This window comes from Sminthopsis crassicaudata, chromosome 6 (genome assembly GCF_048593235.1).
Source record: "Sminthopsis crassicaudata isolate SCR6 chromosome 6, ASM4859323v1, whole genome shotgun sequence".
In the NCBI taxonomy this organism is placed as follows: domain Eukaryota; kingdom Metazoa; phylum Chordata; class Mammalia; order Dasyuromorphia; family Dasyuridae; genus Sminthopsis; species Sminthopsis crassicaudata.
In genome coordinates, this window is record NC_133622.1 from 223921831 (window position 1) to 223945942 (window position 24112).

Sequence of the window (24112 nt, forward strand, 5' to 3'; positions counted from 1 at the left end):
GGTTCTGCGTGACAAAAAGCAGTTAAGGTCACGGCAAAGTGGGGGTGACCTGCTGTTGATTCATAGCTACCCTGTTGCTTTGCACTAGATCGGTCTCAGGCTGGTCCAGTGAGTGATTCAAGTTCAGGATAATCATGAAATAAGGCACTCAAACCATTCAAGATTCAATAACAACACAGATTTACTTAAAAATTGGATGGAAAGGATACAGCACAACTTCAGATGGACACGGCGTGAGCGTGTACCAGCTAAGAGTGAGTTGGGTCAGAAAAGTGGGACTTGGGTCATGTCTGGGGGCAACAACTCCTCTTGTGGGAAGTCCCTTCAACAGCTGTGACTTTATTGGATCCTTTGCAGCTCTGGAGAGACTTGGGCCCTAACTACCTTTTCTCTTAACCATTCTCTTTCTAGCTGCCATGCAAAAAGACCAAGTCCTGGTCTCACAATCCAATCCACTTTTTCTATTTCTGGATGGTGTAGGTCAGTCCGGTCCCCTAATGGTTCCGCTCACCATTCCAGAAATTGTCTGAAAATGTTTCTCCCAGGCTGCCATTAAATATTTGTAAAGCCTTGGAGAGTCTTTGCCTGTATACAGTAGGCATTTAATAAATGCTTGTTCCCTTTCCCTCTCTTCCTTATGCTGTTTGTCCCATTCGAATCTCAGGGATTTGGCTTTGTGGCACTTAAAGGCTCCTCGCTAATCTACTTGCCCTTGCGGAGGCTGCCCTGCATACTTGGAAAGTATGTGTGAAAGTCCCTCCCTTTTTTCAAGCTCCAATTCTGGGGCTCCTTCTTTCATGAAGCCTCCCTCTATATTTCCCCAAGAGACTTACAATTCCCTCACCCTTCCATTCTGTGTGTCTGTTGTTGGGGTAGATTATAATAAAACTCTTAAAGAGCAAGGTTTGGTTATATGTAGGATGGATACTCCCCTTGCTTAGCAGAGTAAGGACTTAATGTTTGTTGAAAGAATAACTATGGGACAGCCAGGTGGCATAGTGGATAGAGCACCAGCCCTGAAGTCAAATCTGGTCTCAGACACTTAACACTTCCAGGCTGTGTGACCCTGGGCAAGTCACTTAACCCCAATTGCCTAAAAGAAGAAAGAATAACGATCTTCTTCATTAGGGCAGTCTCCGATAAGCAGTAGATCTGGTATCTTCCTGATTCCCTGTCCAATTAAATAAGAAATCTGTGTAACCTGAGCGAGGCTGCTCTGGTTAGAGTAATGAATCTGAAGCGGCCTTCCTAGTGGGTAGATGGCCACATGCTAAAGGCTGGAATGACAAAAGCAGGCCTGACCCTCTCACTCAGCAGAGCACAAGGAGTGGGCGCTATCAGCTCGGGATTGGGAATGACAAACCAACTGAGTAGTGAAGGAAATCCCCCTTGATCCCGAGAAGAGGAGGAAGGTAGAAGCACATTCCTGGGAAAAGGGAAGGAGCCTGGAATATGAGGATGGCAAATGACCAGTTTCCCCAGCTTCCAGATTTTGTAGAAGGAAATTATGGTGAAAAGGTGGGTTGGGGAGAGACTGTCTAGAAGAGATCCATTCTAGAACACCAGGCAGGAGCTATGGGCTCTCTATGGCAAGGCAATGATGATAAAAACAGCAATATATTACCATCTTACATGAAAAAAAAAAAATCCTTCCATAATTAAATGACAAACAGTAAAAACATGAAAAAAAAATACAGCTTCTCTTCCATGTTGATAAATGTGACAAGCACATGCATCTCTGGTCATTCATTGAGTGTTTGAAGCCTACGAGGTAGAAGGGGTAAACAAAGGTAACCAAAACCTCATTTTATGGCATTTTTACTCTCATTCTTGCTAGTACATAGCATTTATAGTAGAACATTACATAAAGAAATAATTAGCATTTGTAGAAACAAGTTGAGAATCAATGCATACTTTGTGAGTAGCACTTGGCAACCCATTAATAATTAATAATTCAATCATTCAATTAATAACAAAATACATCTGATTCGGACATGTAGTAAATTCACAAAAATAGTACAGACGGCCTCCTCCTCCTGATTCATGATCTGGATTTCAGCTTATTCTCTGGAGAAAAATTAAAACCCCGCTTAGAGAATTCCATTTTCTCCAACTGGACGCTGGCTAGGGTCCAGCCCTAATTTCTTCATCGACACTGCAATATCGAACAAGTAGTCGTAACACTCACACCTGGAAAAGAAAATGGAAAGAGAGGACTTGAGGGATAGGGAGAAACCGCACTCTTCTGACCCACTCGTGTCTGCTCTTGGTCCCTGAAATCGGCCGCGGAACCGCCTGGGCTGTTTTTTTAAATACATCTTTTTTTCTGATTGTTGGGCAGTACTTGGTCCCCACATGGGAAATGGACACCAATACTGCTACGGCACCAGTGCTTTTTTTCTCAGCCTACGAGGTCCCTGTGGCCAACATGCCCTCAAGGGCCCATTCAAGCAATCTCTTCTCCACATCACTAAGCTGTCCTCTAAAAAAGGTGTCAAAACTCAAACTGAAACAGATCCTCAGGGCCAGCACAAGGCCTTGGGAAACCACAAATTAACATTATCCAGGCTGCAGTAACTTTTATTTGGTTCATTAAATATTTCCCAATTCCATTTCATCGGATCTGGGCTACATTTGAGGAACGTATCAGGTCTTGAGTGTCAGGCTTCCACTCAAAGCCTGAGGTCACAACGAAGTCTGAGACGTGCACTCTCTGGGCAAAGCCCAATTATCCAAGACTGCTGCCATGCTACTTCAAGGGAGCACCCCAGCAGAGCTGGAGAAAGGCTCCCATCGCACCATGTGGATCCTCAATGGAAAGTCAAGGACCCCAAAGGCAGAAGATGAGGAGGTGAGAAGGGGAAGATCATGGAACAACCAAAGGACAGGGAATGTGCAGGGGATGGGTGCTTCAGAGGCCTGGCAAACACTCTGATGTGGTATATAGGTGGACCAGAAATAGGGCAGAAGGAGTACTGACTTAAGTTCAGATAGGAATTCTATTGCTTGACTTTTTTACAAATGTCTCTCTAGACCACTCTACATTCCAATTCCTTTCAAGGACAAATGAGAGGGCAGAGATGGGAGAATGAATGAAGTTCATTTGTTTGCATTTTATTCAATAACATGTGGTTAAGCATTCTGATCTTTAAAATAAAATATTCCCTTCTCCCAAAGCAACAATAAACAAAAGACCCTCAAAGAAATCTTCCCTGGCTCCTGTTTATATATTTATAAATATAAATGTTTATATTAATATGCACTTATATATAATTTTATATATGTCAATTCAAACCTTTTTAGAACTGCTTGCTCTTTTGAAGGAAGTGTTTGCTTTTTCATGATGTTTCATTAGGACATGGAAGGTATCTCGGTTCCTGAAAGATGCATAAGCTTTTTGTAGGTCTGACTGAGATCAAAAGTGATCTTAGGGGAAAGTCCCAGTCAAGCAATGATGATAAAATTTTCCTCAACATCAGTATTATGAGGATCAGACTAAGATCTGAGAAGATCATCAGGAGGTGGGTCATGAACCTAAGCTCATTTGAGGCCATAACAACTGACAAAAATCTATTAAGATGAAAATAAGATTATAGTTAGTCAGACTTTCCCTTTACTGTCAAAATCCTCCCGACCTGCACTCCTATGAAATTATCCTTAAAAGCATTAAATGATATGTGATTTTTGTTTTGGAAAACACAAGCTCACATGAGCTGTTTTTCTTTTCTTTTTTGCTGAGGCAATTAGGGTTAAGTGACTTGTCCAAGCTCACACAGCTAGGAAGTGTTGAGTTCAAATCTAGTCTCAGATACTTAAGTCCTCCTGACTTCAGGGCTGACCTAGTTGCCTCACATTAGCTGTTTTTTCACAAAAAAGACAGATGCTACCTTTCAAATATTTTGCTTTTGCTACTGTCTTTAGAATATATGTGGCAAATCTGATAAATTTTGATTAATAAAAGGCAAACATCTAAGTAATGAATTACTTAAAATATTGCACATGAAACCCTCATATGCTGTGATAAACTGCTACTTTAACAAACTCTCATTAATCTTTTCTTAAAGCCTTTTTAGGTTATTAATAAATCTAAATCTATATATTCAGCTTAAAATCTGGAACTGGTTAAAGACATCTCAAAGATAAATTAGGTGATAAAACTCTAAACACTAGATAAACGACTAAAAAGGAAAAGATCTATGCTAGATATGGATGGCTAAGCATAGAAGAAGAAGGGTTGATAGAATTATCCTGGTGTGGACTTAAGCAACCAAATAGAAATACTTTCTAGATAGGTTGAGAATTTACCTTACACTTGAATATAAAACATTTGCTCTCATTTTTCCTTTTTAGAATACATATATGAATACATATGCATTTTACTTGATGAGTTCTCCAAACTGTTTTTGATTTGTACTCACATGGTTTTAGCTTTCTCCCATGTTTCTCCCCAGACGTATACCCCATGACGCCTGACTAACACAGCACAGGAATCGGGATATTCATTCATTGCTCGAGCCATTCGTTCTTTGAGGTCCTTTTCCTCTGGTGTATTCTCAATAATGGGGACCACTAACATATCATCATATCTACAAGAAGAAATAGGCAACATTTTTTCCCCCAATATATACAAGTTACATTCACTGAGAGAAATTCTAATATTATTTTCCAAGCTGTTAGTCAGAGAGACACTAAGGTTCCATCTCTGGAAAGTCACTGTCAAACTCTGTAAGTAGGATGTTACATGTTATTCTATAGATCTTACACAAACATCTGTACCAAAATCTGAAGCTTTTGGCATTGGTTTAAATTAAGTGTCAGAAACTTGTAAAGTGTACCACAATCCAATAACATCAAGATCACACAAGTAGTTTCCTTGAAGCACAGGTGAGCAAGGTATTTTAAAATGGGGGAGGGAAATAATAAATCTAAGGATCAGAAGCACAGAAAGGATTAGCAATGAAACTACTTGTTAAGTAGAAATGTTGAAACACTAGACAATCTTCCCCCATCTTGAATGTTTGCAGGATCCAAAAAAACTTTGGAAAGATAAATACAAATGCTTCTAAAATCAAGCTTGAACACCACCAACACTTAATATACATTCAATGATATTAAAAACAAATGCTTGCAGGTTTTTCCATTTTTGTTGAATCATTTTCATTCATATCTGATTCTCTGTGTCTTCCTGGCCTGGTTGTTAGGTCTCTCTCCCCAGCTTCTTTGTTTCTCCTGTATTATATTTATTTATCGATCATCCTTTTATGGGGAAGCACTTCACGATCCCTGAAAGCAAGTGAAGTAGCCCACTTAACATATCTAAGAGAGTGAAATGCTTAAATATCTTATTTCTAAATCTTATTCTGACTATATGATGATAATAATCCCGTTTATACAGGTTTTTATGGGTTAAAAAGTCCTGTGAAATAAAGATGCTCTGTGTTACTCAATATTTGTCTCACGAGGATTATGCCATAAATAGAATATTATCTCGGCAATGTCAACAATAGTAGAAGCATTCAAAAAAACAAAAAGAGAAATTAAATTATCCTAAGAAAGTAGCTTTGACTATACATATCCCATCAAATAACAAAAATAAAGTTAGCTGTAGAGTAGCATTGTGGAGGTTGGCAGATAATCCAGAACATTCTTCAATTTAAAAATTGGATATTTTTGCTGCTTCATTTAAAAACCAAAAAACAAAAAACACAAATTTGTTGTGCTGGGAGGGAGCAAGTGAGCTAGAGAGGCAGACACACGACAGAGGATGATTTCTAACACAGGAGGGGACAATGGCTCACCTTCTCCAGCAGTCTGTCTTTGTCTCTGCCAGTCCCAGGAAAGGTTTGACCCTGACCTGTGGCTGTGATAGAGTTCTGGCTCTGGCTTCATGACCCTCAGGAGAGGAGCCAGCTCCCTCACAGGTCTTCTCATGCTGGCCTCACTACAATTAAGCTAAGGGCATCGTGCATAAGTGGTGCAGACATGGAGGGCTTACTGTTTACAACTTGTTCTGTGAATTTATAAGCCACTGGAGCTCAACCGGTCAAGTTAAGGCAGTGGTATAAAGAAATTAAATGTGAAAAGGTATTAGTAATAAAAATGTAACCTCTTACTACAAAATGCCCAGCTGGCATTTGAGCCCTGGCATTGCACATGTGTGCCACTATAAGCGATGCTCAATATCATGAGATGCATCAAGATGTAAGACATTTCTGCTGACAGTCTGTGCCTTGGTGGAGTTTATTGGGGAGAAAAAGGAGGGAGGAACCTATAGGGGTGGTGCAAGCTCACTTGTAAGGACAACTTAATTGGTATCTTTCTTCCAGTAAGGTTATGTCAACAAAGTACAAGTGTCAGAGTACAGCAGATCGCAGCAGATGTTAAAGCTTCTGCTGTGAGCCAGAATCCCAGGCCATGTGCCGGCCATCCTTGGTCAGAAAAGCTAATAATCCCTAGAACGTTAGGCACCAAGGGACGGACTTTCAGTCCATAGACACTCATGTCACCTAGTAAAGTGTAGGGAGCTGCTCTTGTTTGTGGAGAGCATTCTCATCCTAGTGAAGTCAAAGGTTTTAGAAGCATTGCAATGTAAAGACAGGAGTACCCCCTGGCTTAAGACAGCCTCTCCTGGGAAGATGGCTGGATTTGGAGTAAGGGACTCTAAGCTAGTTACTACTCATCTGTAAAATGAGGCAGCTAATGGGGCAGCTAGGTGGCGCAGTGGATAGAGCACCAGCCCTGAATTCAGGAGGACCAGAGTTTAAATCTGGTCTTAGAAACTTAAACTTCCAAGCTGTGTGACCCCGGGCAAGTCACTTAACCCCAGAAAAAAAGGGGGGAAAAAAAAAGGCAGCTAAACTAGATAATGTCAGAATTTCTACTGATCTTAAAAATCCATGGCTTTATGAATGATTTCATAAATAAGAGAGTGTTACTGAATCAACTATTCTATAGAAAGAAGTCCCCATCTGATTTAGCTCCGAGACTTTTTATTTTCAGGCATATGGTAAATGGCACATATTATAACACACACTTATATTCTTTGCTTACATGAAATAGCTATAACCTAATTAAAATATGTAGCACTGAATAATAGGAAATACTAGTTATTTTCATTAACCTCTAACTTTGTACATTTCTTCTGTTATAAATTTAGGCAACAAGCTTCCTTCTAAGAATACGTTCTTGGGCTTCCCCTGGGGTCTTGTCTTTTAACACAAAAAAGGTTAAAAATTTCTGGACTATGTGATAATTAAAGTGCCATCTAGCCCAAAGATTTTATGTGAAACTTATAAATGACAAAATGTTCTGTTTATCACTTTTAAGAAGAAATGTTAAATCTCTTAAACTAGAAGATGTAATACCTGTAACACCCTCCAGAGGTACATTTCCTGATTCCTTTTATCATCTCCTGATGTGTAATCTTAAACTCTCTTCCTGGAAAGAGAAGGGTGGCCATCACAGCAGCCTTAGAATGAGTATGGATCACTGCTCCTGCTCCTGAAAGAAAAATAAAAAGATTTTTAGTTAAAATAATTTTTCAAAAATTATATTTTTTCAATCATCGCTTATTATTATTTAGGTATTTTTTTATTCTCTACCATACATAGTGAAACTAGGCTAATAAATGCTGAGGGCTCCGGTTAGAGAAGAAAGATTTTTAAAAATCATTTTTTATCACACTGAATGAAGAATGAAAAATTCAATCTTACTAAATAATTGCTCTAATAAACTTGTTTGTTGGAAGTGCCTCTATGCAGAAGCAGAGAGGGGTGAGCTGTTATTTCCTCAAGATCTTCTGTATAATAGACTATAAATGGGGCTAGGGAAGGAGGTAAAATTTGGAGAGACCTTAACTAGAAACAATTCATTTCCTTTAACACAATACTTGTTAGTTTAATAATTGATGACTGCATCCAGTTATATTCTTAGTGCTGGTCTAATTCCTGTTCTTAAACATAAAAATAACCAATAAGCTATCTTAGCTGCCTGAAAACAGCCAAAAGAAATATGTCCATTGACATCACACAACTATTGTACTAAACCAGGTTATGAAGAACTTTAACATCAGGGTTGGAAGAGTGCTTTGATTATAAACCAGCATTTCTGAATCATTCTTCAAGTTGAATCTTTTCAGTCTGTTGTCCATAGAAATTTATGACAACCAAAATCTAACAATTGATTTTGATTCTTATGCCTAAAACTTGTAAAATGTCATGATTCCATAATAATTTAAACCACCAAGGGATTCAGAATCTAAACCTCTTCTATGAAGGCCTCTAAATGGAACGGTTAAGTGATCTCTTCAAAGAAGGAGCTGGAGCTCAATTATATTTCCAGGTGAAATTATTGCTCCCTACAATAACTAGCTCAGAGGATCATTTGGATCTAAGCTTTTGCACGTAAAAGGTAAAAAAACACCTTTTGAAAATGTATGCCTTCACAACTAAAGCCCAAATTACAGATCAATTAATCTTTGGGTCAAAGCATTTCCTGCATACCTCTCATAGTATAAGCATTCATAAAGAGAGGTGTACACTGGCTTTTTCTTAGATTCTTGTATGGTGGAGGTCCACTGATGTCCTGTTCATTTATGTCACAAACAAACATGTCTTCAGGCTGTTGGAAAGAAAAAAAAATACTTAAATTAATGTTGTTCTGAAAGAGTAACTCTGTTATATGTGGAAGTAATAACAATATAACAAAGGCATCTATAATAAAAATGCTTTTGCTTCTGTTTTCATTAAGTTTAAATCCTGAATTTAGTTGAATAGCTTCCCAGCCAATCTATAGATTTAACATTAAATCTTTTCTTCCCTACCTATGAATCTCTATTTCCAACAATGATAGCTAAAAAGTCAGTATTAAAGTCTTTACTTAAAATAAAATACAAACTGACTTTTCAAAATGTCAATTTACTCTTTAACTACCAATTATCTGAAGATAGAGACAAGGAGAAATGACAAATTCTGAAACCCAACTTGAAATCAATTCTAAGTATGCAAAGATCACACAAGGGGAGTCAACAATCTCAGGGGAATGTGTGATGGATTTATATTTTAGAAAATCCAAAGAAAACAATTCTGTTTTTTATTCCTTTACAATAGGAGCTGGCAGAACTTGAGCTCCAAAACTGGCCATTTCACAGTGAACTTTAATAAGGTTTACTTTACATAAAGAACTATTATTGAAGCTTTGAGCTATCAGGACTATAAATCTTCTGAATAAGGTGTGTTTTTCAGTAAGGAAAACTACAAGTATCCCATTAATGAGAGAGTTTTTTTTCTTATTTTTGCTTTAGGGTGGTTAAGAATCAATCCTATATTGGAGTCTGGGGTGCAAAGTAATCATATATATACATGTGGATTGGGCTATTACTATGTGGCAGAGAGAAAGTATACCTGATTCAGTAGAATGGAATACTTTTTTTTTTTTAAACATCTATAGAAATTCTTCTAATTACAGAAATGTCTTTTATAAAGAAACCAGAAGCAAAGTTGCAGAATTTTATTTTATTTTTTTTAAATGCATTGCTATCTTTAACTATTAGCCAATTATCAATAGGCTAAAAATAGCCACAAAGGAGATGTATATTTTAGGCCATCTGAGAGAATAATCTAGAATAATCTAGAATACTTCTTAGATTACTGAAAGTGGCACTATATCGTGCTGCATAACTATTGTCACAGCTCTATCATTCTGATTTCAAAATGAGATGTTCCCTTTTGTCCATTAAAGAAGGAATAAGTTTCAAAATGGTAATGATATATAAAAGATACTTATCACACAGCACAAAACTAGGCACAAAGTGCTCAATATAACTACTTTTTATTTTTAGGCAAGGACTTAAAGACCTGCAAAGAGCCTTAGGAATCAATTAAACCAAGATTCTCATTTTATTATTTTTAGTTTCTGTCCCCTAAGTGATCCCCCCCCAATTCATCATATTTCTTTAAGCATTTTACAAAATGATTTGCTATTTCATATGTAAACAATGAAATTTAATATTTGTTAAATTCAACATAAGACTCTAGTGTTTTGGATCCCTCCTTTTCTCAATTATTAAGGCAATTACTAATCTGTTGCTCTTCAGTTTTATTTTTATCAGCAACTATATCCTTTTCCTCACCCCTCACAAGGCAAGCCATTTCTTAAAACAAAAATTAAAAGGAGGAGGGAGAGTTGTTCATCCTTTCCCTTCCCTGCAAAGAAGAGAAGGAACTATACATTCTTTCTCTAGGGCCAAGTTTGGTCATATACAAAACATTTAGTTTTGGCTTTATCTTGTTTTCTTTCCATTTATGCTGCAGAATTCACTGTGTATGTTTGTTCTGCTTACCATACTCTGAAGCAATTCAATAGAGCTTCCCATGCTTTTCCAAATTCTTCCTGTCACTTCTCATAACCCAGAAGTATACTGTACTTCACATACAATTCCCCAACTAACAATCATCTACTTTTTCCTAACACAAAAAAGTACTGTTAGTAATACTTAGCTATATATCTATATGAGTCCATTAGCAAAGTCAGGACTTAATACCATGATGGGGCTTCTCGATGGTTATGTCATAGAACACAAAATGTGGCAGATTCTGCCAGACGAGACATATAGAAAGCTTTTGCCGTATTGGTCTGGTGACAGATCTTTGAAGGTCAAGCTAAGTTTATCACCAGACTGGTGGGAGGGGGAAGATTTTTTTAGCTGTAGCAACTCTCAAAGACTATTTACCAAACTGTATAGGGATGATTACCTAAGCTAGTTAAAGTGAGTAGCTACACTGAGAAATTCATAGATCTTTTTATGTTCCCAGGTAATTTCTTTGCTTTAAATGATATCTCCTTTGATTATTTAAAAAACTGTTCTTTAGCAAAAAGTGGAGAGATTTTTGATAAGTATCCCTTCATCTTACCTGAATTCGTTCTTTTTGCACTCCTGATGGAGCAATGTAGATTTCACTGCTGTAATATGAATCAGAAATTTACATGTAATCTCAATTTTTTTTCTTTTGTACATAGAAAGTTTCTTTTCTTAATCTTGACTTCGAATATTTTTATAGCTTGAAACTCTACATATAAAATAAATAGGCATATAATTGCTTATAATGCTAAATAAACTATTTTGAAGAAAAAAAATAAAGCCAATTTATTTTATAATCTCAATATTGTAGCTGAGACAATCTTGTGTACTCATGTTTAAGCATGTGCCAATTGCGATAAAATCCCTTTAATTTTCAAATCTTAAATAAAAGTATTCTTATTTTGTGTATATATGTGTGTGTATGTGTGTTTGTAAGGGTGTGCATGGACACATGCATATATGAATATTTTCATTTAGGTCTTTAAAAGATAGTCCAAACTATTTTAGAAACTCAGTGATCAGTTCTCAAAAAGTGCTCGATAAAAGTGATTCACATTTGAAAATTTGGCAACTGATTTCAAACAATCTATAGTGTTTTCTTTAATTTTAGAATGGAGAATGCCTTCAGTGTAAAAACATGGAAGTACAGAGACCTCTAGTGAATAGTTTGCCAAACTACAGCTCTATATCCTACATCCTGGACAAGAGAAAAATATTTTCTAGGAAAAACATGGTAAAGCTTTGAATATTTAGGAACACTTGTTCTCTATATCAGGAAACTTGGAAAAAGCTAGCAGGGCTATGACAGCCACTTCAATTATTAATGAAGCTAAATTTTAAAAGTTCCTACGTAGAAATTCAATTGTTTTTAACATCTGGCTTCCTTCAAGACACCTCAATCCTTTTCTGGTCCCACCCATGTTTAGTGTTTTCCTCTGAGATTGCTACCAGTTAATACTGCATATGTCTTGTATGTATGTAGTTGTCTGCATGTTGTCTTGTCATTAAAAAGTGAACTTCTTGATGATGGGGGCTATTTTGGCTCTTTTTGCCCCCTTTTTTGGGGGGAGTATCCCCAAAACTTAGCACTGTCTCTGATACCCTATAAGTTTTTAATAAATGCTTGATTAGCTGCCTATTATAGAAAAAGGAACACAGGAATTTTTTCCCCCAGAAAAAAAAAAAATGCAAATCCATAAACAAATGAGCATACGTTCCATTGACAGTTTCACATACATGTGGTTTTTCAATGCAGATGCTGTGAAGTAGCAAAAAATACAAATCTGTTTAAAAGATTTAATGCTTTAACTACTGGGGTGTGTGAGAGAGAGTGTGTGTGTGAGAGTGTGTGTGTGTGCATCCAAAGTCAAAGAATCTCTCTCTCTCTCTCCCTCTCTCTCCCTCTCTCTCTCCCTCTCTCTCCCTCTCTCTCCCTCTCTCTCCCTCTCTCTCCCTCTCTCTCCCTCTCTCTCCCTCTCTCTCCCTCTCTCTCTCTCTCTCTCCCTCTCTCTCCCTCTCTCTCCCTCTCTCTCCCTCTCTCTCCCTCTCTCTCCCTCTCTCTCCCTCTCTCTCCCTCTCTCTCCCTCTCTCTCCCTCTCTCTCCCTCTCTCTCCCTCTCTCTCCCTCTCTCTCCCTCTCTCTCCCTCTCTCTCCCTCTCTCTCCCTCTCTCTCCCTGAGGCTGGGGTTAAGTGACTTGCCCAGGGTCACACAGCTAGGAAGTGTTAAGTGTCTGAGACCAGATTTGAATTCTGGTCCTCCTGAATTTAAGGCTGGTGCTCTATCCACTGTGCCACCTAGCTGCCCCTGAGCTTCTCTTCTCTCTTTTTTTTTTTTTTTTAATTTTTTATTATATATATATTTTTTATAATGAGCTTCTCTTCTCTAGAGCTGCATTTTCCTATCTGTAAAGAAGAGAATGATCTCTGCCTATGGCTTCTACCAACACTACTACATCCTCAGATCCAAACAAGTGGCTCTTTTCTCTCTTTTGTCATCATTATTGCTAGCTCTTTTAACCTCCCCTGACCCATACCCCACTTCACAGTGTAAAAGAAGAAAAAAAAGCCCTTGTAACAAATAAGTAAAATCAAACAAAATAAATTCACCCAGGGGTCATGGCTGAAAATTCATCTTTTGCTGGACCTTGAGGCCATCACCTCTTAAGGAAGCAGGCAGCTCTGTGGATCTGGTTAGCCACTATTTTCATTAGACTTCTTGCTTTCCAGCTTATTTGTCCTTTAATATTGCTGTAATAAAAGGTTCTCTCATTTCTCCCCTCTTCATTCTGTATCAGTTCATACCCATATTCCCAAGAATTTCTAAAACAATCTTCCCCATATTTCTTAAGGTGCAATAATATTTCATTTAGTCATCAGAATCTGTCTAGCCATCCCATAATTAGTGGGCACCCTTTTAGTTTTTTACTCTATATTTTTGTATGTGTGGATCCTTTTCTTTCAATCTCCTTGAGGTATAAGTCTAGTAGTGGTTTCCCATACTAGTTCAAAGGGCATAGCTCCTCCAAACTGTCTACTAGAAAGCCTTTCCTGACTTCCAGCTCCACGAGTGTGTGAATGTACCCGCCTTTCTACACAATCTTGGACAATTCTCATTTTCCTGGTCATTCCTGCCAATCTGATGGGGGTGAGGTACAAGTGTGCTGGAGCCAGCTCACGCCAGCTCTGGAGAGAGAATTCTTAAATGATTGATGTGAGCATTTACACATTGGAAATTGGCAAATGATATAAATTAGTGATCATTTTTTTGTTGCTTGTATAGTGTTGGTAGTGTAGAAAGTGATGGCAAGAATCTTAATGAGTAGATTACATGAAAGTGTATTATGGACTCATCTTTTTTCTTGGATAGTCATTTGCTAAATACTTATCAGAACATCCCTTGTGTAAAGTCAACTTGAATTGTGTTTTTTATTTCTCTTGTTATTAGTGATTTGGAACATTTTTTTCACATAACTACTGAAAACTTGTATTTCATTTTTTGAAAGTGAGTTGTTCATCTATAATTCAAGCCAATTCAGTTTGTACTTTAGATATCTGACTTTTTCTGAGAAAGCTGCTGGAAAGATTACTTTTTCCAAGTAAACTATTTCCATTCTAATTTTGACGGCATTGATTTTGTTTGTCCAGAAGTCTTCCAATCAGAAAGTATCTACTTTATATTTTGTGATCCTTTCTATCTGTTCTTTGACCAAGAACTCTTCCCCATCTATAGCCTTGAAAATAACCTTTTTGTAACTTGTTTATACTACTGCCTCAATGCTCATTGTTTTACCTTATGAAAAATGAAAGCAAATTCTAAAATTGTATCTACAGAGCAATAACCTAATAGGTGCTGGATCTTTCCTTGTTAAATGAGACACAAGCAGTTCTGGGAATAGATCCAAAGAAAGAATGAAGCTGCTTGTGAGTAAATAGCCCACGAGGTAAATAAAAATTTTTAGTATCATTTTGTTTCTTCAAGTTGTTTAGTAGATGAAATTTGACATTACTTCTGTTCTCTTTCATATGGAAAGCTGCCTATGGCTTTGTAGACTTTATGTATTGAAAGATTAGCTAAGTAGCTAATCATTAAATGGCTAATCACACTAAGAATACTCTATACAAAAACGACAGTACTTTAGTTTTAGAAGGAACATTGGCTATGTATTGAGGAAAACACCAGAACTAATATGTAGTTTTCCCTCTATGCAATAAGATACTACAAAAAAAAAGGGGGGGGGGAGGTTGAATTCCTAAGTATCACTTTCCATAGTTTACTTTCTCTAGTGCTGACTCTACAATACAGGCAGAGTAATAGAAGTCTGAAACCATAATCTGTTTATGTTCAGAGGTTTCTCTTTTCATGGATTTTCTGAGCATTTAATAGTCATTTGTTAACTCTTATACTCCTAAATTAGCTCAGTCACTGGTTTAGTGCTTGCTAGCATCTAGGCTTGCTATAATCATTTCAAAAACTATCTCCAGGTAACTCTGCATGAATATCAAGAAGACACTATGAAAATGTAAAATACTATTTACTTCATGAGGTGGTACCTTGTAATACAAAGATGATTAAAGTTAGAGACAAAACTTGAATCCCAGCTTCATTTTTAGGCTTCTCTAGTCACTTTTCTCCCTGGGCCTGATTATTCTTTTAGGGGAAGAAAATGAAAGTTCCCTCTTGCTCTCAAATTCAATGGTTAACCATGTGTCCTGGGCAGGCTGGCTGCTGAATAAGAGCCTGCCTTTAACATGACCCTTTGTTACTTTCTTTAATGTTCAGTCTCTCCTGGAACTGTGTGTACAATAGCACCTCTTGTGCTGCTTCTAAAAACACTGTGCATGCAAGTCACACTTTGGGGACATTTTGTTATGAGAAGTTTATGAACTGCTAGTGCTCATCATGTAGTAGGAAAGAGTCTGAGCTTTTTCTTAGAAGGCATGTAAGGCAGGAAATACCTTGGAAAATAGTTTCAAATTACAAAAATCACTATCATAAACTGGTATCGACTGTTAACATGGTGCTACTGGGATGTTAGATTAGTTTCAATTTATTCCAAACACAAAGTTTTAAGACTGGGCTTAAACCAATAGCCTAAGAAAATCATACAGATTAAAAATACTGATAAGCAGCTTTGAGGTTCATGGCAAGGTTAATGCCAAATGTTGGCAAATGGCATAATTATGTCCCATAAACCTGCCTTCTTTTAGTAGATAACAGGTAGGGATGTAGCAAACTTAGAGGTTTATTTCCTACTGTGACCTCTAGGGGTAGCTGTACAACCATTAACCACGATGATAAGGTAAAGATCCTGGCTCAGCCATCTCAGAACCAAAGAATTTTTAAACAATACACAGAATTAAAAACCTGCTGTAACAGGAGCTTAGGAGAGAGTTCAACAGAGGGCCGCAGCGACTGGGAAACTAAGCAAAAGTGAAGTGTCTCTGGCAGAGAACAAATTTCTTTATAATGGATCAATCTTCAGTTACTAAAAATTTTACAGGTGCCTCTGGTGTCTCTAGGCCTCTCTTCCAAAGGTGGTTTTAAAGAAACTAGTTTCAATGGATTTTGGCAAAAGAAAACTATTACTAGGCAAATGCAAAGCAGATTTCTACTCACAGAGCAGCTTTTAAAAATTAAGATGATACCACTGAATAATGTCACAGTACTGGTTAGTCATACCACTTGCTACCATGACATTGTAAAAACTGCCTCCGTGTGTGCTATAACTCACTAAAAATGGGAGTCAAGTCACATCTGTCTGTACATTAGAGGCAGGGAAAAACACGTTTTAATCAGTCAATGAGCAATTACTGATGGGTGGAGAAGGATCGATCAGAGAGACTGGACCCATCTGTGAAAAAGATGTGAAATGGGGATAGTATGAGCAAAAATGAAAGGGAAAGGTTGGCCATACAATCTGAAAGAAAGCTATGATGGAATATGTTACAAATCCCTTGGAATTTCAGTATAGTCACTGAAGAGTTAAGAAGAATGACCAAGAAAAGGCCATTAACTAGAGCAATAAGAGATCATCAGATCACCAGTGTTAGGCAGGCGCTTGGGGATGGACACTCAACTGCAAAGGGGTTCTTGTGGAGGGAACAGCAAGTAAGACCGTGAAGGGCAGGGTCATGCAGACAGTTAAGATCGTGACACCTTGAAGGAAAAACAAAGTCAAGAGAATTCCTTGAAAAGAGAGACTGAAGCAGGAGCTATTGAGGCCTAGTCCAAGTCCTAAACCTGACCCATAAAATCTTTCTATGATATTATCCAGCCTGTGCTTGTCTTCTTAAATTGGGTAACTCACTACCTTAAACGGTCATCCAAATCATTCTTCAAATTTAAGAATCTTGAATTTTAAGAATTTTTTCTTTATACTGGACAGAAGCCTATGTTCATTTTGTATTCCCTACAGCACTTAGCAGTGTCTTGACAATCTATGAATATAGCTGTAATTCACTTCTTTAACTGTGGTTCTCCAGAGATTAAAGATTGAAGTGTTTTTCTTAATGTTTACTAGTGGACAATGAATATCCTTAGACGTTTAATTAGCACCTTTTATGCCTTGTGTCCCCTTTTCTTTGTGCATTATTTCTTCTTTTGTGGTAAAACATGTGCAAAGCATATACGTAAAATGGATTCAGCTGGACATGTGATATAGTAAATGCCTTATGGAATATGCACATGGTTGGATTTCAAAAATGAAATTAGTCAATAACTTACCCATGCTTCAAGCTAATTCCTCCGCCAGTGCCAGTGACCCAGCCCAAATGGTAAAACTGCTTGCAGAGCTCTGGAATCAGATTTCTTGGGTGTTCCTTATCCTTAAAAGAGGAGGGAGAGGGGAAAATTATTTTCATAATCATTCTATCACATTCTGTTGTCTAGAAAAGTATACCATCTTTTACAGTTCCCTTACTGAGTCCTCTTGGTGCATTTTATCTTTTCTAAACTGGGCTATAAGAATATCTACTTCATATCAGTACAATCTAGAATGGATTTATGGCTCATAAGGAAGCTTAAGTACATGTAAGGCCTACATATAAAGTACATGTACATATAAAGACCTACATATAAATAAAAATAACCTTCAGTCTTAGAAACACAACCCTGAGGACCAAGGCCCCTACTCCCTTCATCCCATTCCCTGAAAGCTCTCTTTCTATGTAGCATGCTCAAAGTCTCTATACACTATATACAATATATATACACTCGTTCCCCTTTTCCTCCATCATCTATATAAGCTATGTTGCTTAGATAGCTATAAGCACAGGCCAGAAGACTGTACAAATGTCAGAGAAAGACTTGTTCAAGAAGAGATGCAACTAGACCGAGGCTTCTTAACTTGGAGTTCATGTATTTGTTTTTAAAGAAATGTTTTGGTAACTGTTAATTGTGAATTAGTTTTTTTTGTAATCTTATGTATTTTTAAATTATTTTGAGGAGTTCAGAAAGATCTGTGACACCAAAAATGTGAAGAATTTCCCTGTCACCTTTTCTTAAACACTATCAACACTTTACCTTTTTCGCAGATGGATTCAGTGTCTGATCTCTTGTACTTTTCCTCACCTACCCCTAACTGCTCATTGACTGATTAATGTACATACAATTGTGATTCAGCTCGGCTACATTTTGTTGTCCATGTTGGATCATAGCCCAAACAGAGACACAAGGTGTTTTTTAAGGTCCCTTCCAACTATGAAGTGTGATTCTATGTGTATGATAGAAAGCCTATCTCAATCATTGGAGCATCAGCCTCCAAAGTGGTACCCAGAGCCTCACCTCAAGAGATGTATGATTGAGTAAAATATGATCAAGTGGGAAGATGGGTTCATCCCACCTTCCCCACAGCAGCCAACTGGATTTCCAAAACAACTCATAACCAGAACAACTATACTTCATCTGCCAATTTCACAACTGCCCTTCAAAGTCAACAAAATCTAGGAACTCATAAATAACAGCTGCACTGCCACTGGGACAGAGTAGCACAGGATGAACAGACCAGGACTGCTACTAATCTTACTATTTCTTTATTTACATGCTCCCATCAAACTCACCTTTGTTCTAAACTTCTCTTCTTATATGTGTGTGTAAATGGAAAAAGCTCCTTGTGGTGATAATATTAAAATGTAACTGGGAAATATTTAAAAGATAAAATGTAATACAGCAAAGATAACAATTGCATGTGGTTTTCCAAGTCAATCTGTGGCTGATAAGGATCCTTATGTAGAATTTAGTGTCCCCTTTGCATTAGAGTTTGAACTCACTGGTTATATAAGGTACCATTAGCATCCTAGTGATCCCTGTGGCACACAACTCAGTCTCAACCTTTCTTCCTTCTCTCTCCTCACCCACGAGATCTTCCTAACTGTCCTTTTCTTTCTGCTCCCACATCATCACCTTAGTTAAGAAATTAATTAGTGCCCATGACTCAAATTCTCCCTCTTTCCAATCCATCCTACACACAGCTGCCAAAATGATTTTTCTAGAGTACTGGTCTGACCATGTAGCTCCCCTAAATACCAGTCATTCAATACTGATTCTAGGCTCACAGATTTTATCTCATGCTTTTAAAATGTCTGCTTTTTAAAAGTTTTATAATAGGTATAATTATCAACATGATACTACTATACTATATAAAGTTTATAAGTAAACATGTGCACAGTGAGGGTGAATAGTTTTTTTTTTTTTTTAAACTATTAGGAGTGATTTCTCAAAAATATGTGGAGACAATTGCTTTAGAATTTAGTTTCAATTTCAGAAATAATCATAATACATGAATTGTGGAACTCTTTAGGAGAAATTCTTACTCATTGTTCAATCAGAAATTTAATTTCCCATACAATGGCTAACAATTTTGGTGAGCAGATCCATAACCTGAAATAAAAATGGTAGATTGAAGAAGAAATGTATATGGAAGAAGGACATAGAAAGGAGTTGTCTCAGTCAGAAATGATTAAAGAATCAGAAAAATTATGAAAACAGCATTCTGAAACCACATACTTAAAAAGATCAAGACAGCAGGAGAACTCTTATTATATTGACCTCAGGTCATAATAAAAGATCAAATTATGACCTCTATACTTTAAGGAAATAAAGAAGTTCTATAAATTTTAGGATTAAAATTAAGTGGTTCAATAGTCTGGAAAATTAACTTCTCTGCAACACTGAATTCTAGACTGATAGAAGCAGGGATAGGAATGAGACCAGATTTCCAGGCCTCAATTCATTCTAAGCTCTTGATAACAATAGCAGGCCTACTTCATAGTGGATCATATCATCTCTGTCAGTATTCTCATCATCTTCCTCCAAGGGTCAATCAGTCTTGGCAGCTCCTTCTTTGTGAATCCTTCCTGAGCACTCTAGCTGCTGGCATTCTCTCCCTCCTGAATCTGTCTTGTAAAATACTTATTTAGTGTATATGTTGTTTCATGTTTTAATAACAACAACTGACATTTATGTACAGCTTTAAGGTGTGTATGGGTATTTTTACACTTTGGTTACTTTATTAGCCAGTGATTAGCACACAAGAAGCATTTCATATTTGTTTAATTGTAGAGTTACATCGGAAATTAGAAAACAAAATTTATAAGTAATCGAGACAGCTCACTGTAATTTTAGAAACCTAAGTGTCAGTAATAGATCAGTAAAAGTAATAAATCTGATCAAATTCATGTTAAATGTGATAGTTTAATTTTAAAATTATTAATGCAAGGATAACCTTGTACTTTTAAGCATTAATTCTCCCCTTCAAATAATGTCTTTACTTAAGAAATGCTTTTAAAATTGATTTAATAAGGACAAAGATAATTCATAATAAATGGTCATAATTCTCACTGACATTTTCTTCACGATATTCTAATTATAAGAGATCTATTCAGCATGAAAATTGAAAAATATACCAACTTTTTAACTTCTCAACAAGGACAACTCTGAGAAATTTTTGTGATTTTCACTTTAAAACTCCCTTATACAAAAGTCAGCAATAGTGCCCTCCCCATGATATAATTGCTTTTTTTGCTGAGGCAATTAGGGTTAAGTGACTTGCCCAGGGTCACACAGCTAGGAAGTATTGTATGTCTGAAGCCAGATTTGAACTCAGGCCCTCCTAACTTCAGGGCTGGTGCTCTAACCACTACACCAACTAGCTGCTCCCATAATTGCTCTTATAATTGACAAATTTCTATTTTAATGAAAAAAAAAAAGGATATTGTACTTGATGTTTGTCATGCTTTAATTATTTGAAAGAAATCAAAACAAGCAAAAAATCAGAAAAACAGTGACAGAGGGCTCCTTTAGTCTATTCTCTTTGAAGAACTTCAGTCAATGGCTCTCAGGAAACTTGTTATGTCCCATACAGATGCAAAACATCTGTATGGAAACAAATCAGGATTTATTGATGTTTTCAGAACATTTTTGCAAACTAGTATTTTTGCATTCTAGTTGTCACCCTGAAAAGTTATCATTCCATAATAACAATGATCTTATGAATTCATTCAGATCTTACAGGATAACAAAGGTCATGAAAATGAAAGACTGTTGGGAAACAAAAAGCAAGCCATCTTTGTTTTTTAAAAAAAAAATTAACAGCAATTCACATGTATAAAAACACAAAGATTTGAAAAGTTTTCCTCATAACAATTCTGTGAAGTAAGCCAGGAAAATATCATTTTACAGATGGACAATGACCTGAGAGATTAAATCCCTTGACCATAGATCACACAGCTAGAAAGTTTTGAAGGCAGAATTTGAACTCTGATCTCCTAACTTCATGCTCAGCACTTTACAAACTGTCACACACTGCACAGCACCATGGCATATAGCAAGAGCTTAATAAATGTTTTTTTTAATTACCATTGTATTATGCCTAATATACCATATAGTAACATCTAAACCTCTAAAGTTCTAACATTAACATTAGCCAAATGAATTTATTTACTAAAGGAGCTAAAAAAGGTTTTCACCTATAATTTAAATGGAGAATTCAGTGATACTAAACAAACAAGTCTATGATATAAATCACTAAATTGACATCATTAAGAGTCAAAGGAATTAAATAGGCCAGGTCCAGGAAATGAACATCTTTCTGATCTGAACCAGCTGCTCTTGAACTCTGTGGTCTCAGGCCCTCTATAACAGGCCTCAAAATGATTAAGGACATTCTGCTTACTCCTTCCCCCCAGATTTCCTTTATATAGGTTATAGCTTTCAGGATTTACTACATTAGAAGTGAAAATGTCTTAGTATTGTTATGAATTATGAAAAAAATAGACTTGCTGACCAGGAAGCCCTGGACCACACTCTGAGGAGGTCCAAAGTCCAGGAAGATTGATTAAGGAGGATAAAAGTGAACAAAGATTCTAGGGAAGACAATGTCTAAGGTGGGAATCTCCCTCACTGTGGGCTGTGGATGGGCTCTTTGGGGTGAATCAGTGTGCTCTCTAATAAATGTAGATGTAAAGAAAAAGTATAAGCAGAGGGGTCAAGCACTTCTCTGGCACTTAAAAACTGATTAAAATGTACTTTTTTATAATTTGGGCTTAATTTTTAATTGTAAAAAAATCCCAGAAATTTTAAAAATAAACTTATTTTCCTGACTTGGTAGAAGCAGGCAGATAACAAGTTGCTGACAAATATATAAAACTCAAAAAATTCAACATGGAAACAGAATGCTGAAACACTGACTCTTAAGCTGAGGTGCCTTGAAGCTCATTTAGCTTAATCTTTGCTCAATTTCCCCTAAAACACCCATTTTGTGAAAGGAAATACTTAAAACTAAAAACAACATAATTACTTTTTAAAAATCTAACACAAAAACCATAGTAAAATACTAAAGCTAAATGTTTTTTGCTCTCCAGCCTATTTAAATGTATAATGGTAACATAAAAATTTCTACAGAAATGGTTTCCTCATCTTTTTTCAAATTACTAGAGATTAATTTACCCTTAATTGGGCCAAAAAATAATTCCATGTGCTTTGGAATTAATGATGCTAGATAACTGTGAAATATAAATTTTAAAATCCAATGAATGATGTTTTATATTCCTGAACAAATTGATAAAGGAAAAAATGAAAGCTTCATCAGCATCTCCAGTTCCTGCTAGGGTAATTTCTAAGTAATACTTTCAAAAGACATCAATTACTCTTGCAACACAGTACTATTAGAGGAATCCAATTTCAAAATACAGTTGGAGAAGATAAAATTGTAAACTTTTGCAAATATATGGTTACTTACTTACTGGGAAAAAAATAACACCCAGACAAAACAGTTTTCTAAAATCATCGATGAAATAGTACTATCAATCATTATTAATGCTGTTTTAAAGAAGGGGAACCTGAAGCTGGGAAGTCAAGTGACTTGTCCACTGTCACAATACTCCTAAATTCTGTAGACACCTGGGCTTGAATCCAGGTCTTCTAAATGCAGTGTTCTTTTCATGATCACATGCTACTTTGCCACATCAAGATTTCTCAGGTCAATTTTTTTTCATATCCATGAATGAAAAATGCTTGATGATAATAATTGCAGAACTCAAGGTTAACTTTTTACATGACCATTTCAGTCAATATTATCCACCTTTTCAAGACATAAGTCAAGATGACAACTTTTACAGTAGCAATGGCAAACTGAGAATTAAACAATGAGGTTTGGGTAGATGAGTGAGCCTTTTGACTTCTCTGGCAGCACTCTTCCCCTCTGGCTGCTCCATCTTCCTTCCTCCCTTCCTCTTTACATCTTCCTTTTACTTTCATGAAGTCTTCTTCATTAGAATGTAAGCTCCAGGAGAGCAAGACCTTTTTTCTTCTTTGTATACCCAGCACTCTGCACAGTGCTTGACCCAATAGACCCTCAATAAACGAACAGCAGATAGATGATATGGTTTGACATGGTGATAATCACTTCAGGTTCCTAGATTTAACTTCCACAAAAATTGTACTAGAAGCTGGAAGCTAATTAGTCTAGTTTATTTCCGTGATATTTTAGCTAGAGCAAAATTCCTTCACTCACACACACTTAACATCGCCTTTTGAAAATATTTTATAATGAAGTTGTAATCATTCCAAGAAATAATGAACTATTCAGAGAAAGGTCCTTTATTAGTAAAAACTAATAGACTGATTTTTATAGCTGCTTAAATAAAGTGTACATTTAAAATACAAATGAAAATTCATTAAAGTATAAAATTAGAAATAATGAGAAAGTGGAAACTTTTTAAAAAGCTGCTAAAAGTATCTGATTAATATTAATGAGAAATTAATGAAATAAAAATTTTTGTATTGTTATTATTTATAGTAAAGCCATATTGGCTCCTTTATAGATAACACCTAGTTGCAGTTATCTAAAATCCATGTAATTTGCAGTATTTTTAGGAACAAAATGTTATAATTATATACTACAGGTCCATCAAATTGGCAGAATTCTGCAGTTTTCCAAATCTGTGAAAACTATTAATTTGCATAGCAAGTTAAAACACTATAGAAAATAGCTCTGTTCCTCCTTTTAGCTTTTCAAATCATTTCAATTATAGCAATTAGTACACATCAGACAATACAGAAATAACAACTGATAATGCAGCTGTGTTTCTGAATTTTGACTCAAATCATTCACAGCATGAAATGACACTTTCCAAGGAAAATAATCACTGAACAGAAAGAAGCAATACAAAGATGTTTGGTGAGAATGTAGTCATTTAAATTGTTTAAATTGGTAGGTAAACAAAAAATAGTGAAAAGAGAAACACAATGGATGTCTG

The 24112-nt window shown here is 36.4% G+C and overlaps 1 protein-coding gene across 2 annotated transcripts in view; it reads right to left on the bottom strand.

Moving 5' to 3' along the window:
- Positions 1 to 1804: 1804 nt before the first annotated feature.
- Positions 1805 to 24112, bottom strand: part of APIP (APAF1 interacting protein) — a 28242-nt gene continuing 5934 nt past the window's right edge. The window contains exons 2-7 of one of the 2 annotated variants that reach the window (XM_074272906.1): positions 17082 to 17182; positions 10911 to 10959; positions 8502 to 8619; positions 7365 to 7500; positions 4419 to 4586; positions 1805 to 2190 (exon numbers count right to left, since the gene is read on the bottom strand). In XM_074272906.1, coding sequence (XP_074129007.1) covers positions 2091 to 2190; positions 4419 to 4586; positions 7365 to 7500; positions 8502 to 8610 — 513 coding nt within the window. In that variant the 5' untranslated portion in view covers positions 8611 to 8619; positions 10911 to 10959; positions 17082 to 17182 and the 3' untranslated portion in view covers positions 1805 to 2090. Of the gene's footprint in view, positions 2191 to 4418; positions 4587 to 7364; positions 7501 to 8501; positions 8620 to 10910; positions 10960 to 17081; positions 17183 to 24112 lie in introns of those variants that run through there. The other variant, XM_074272908.1, reaches the window with a different exon arrangement.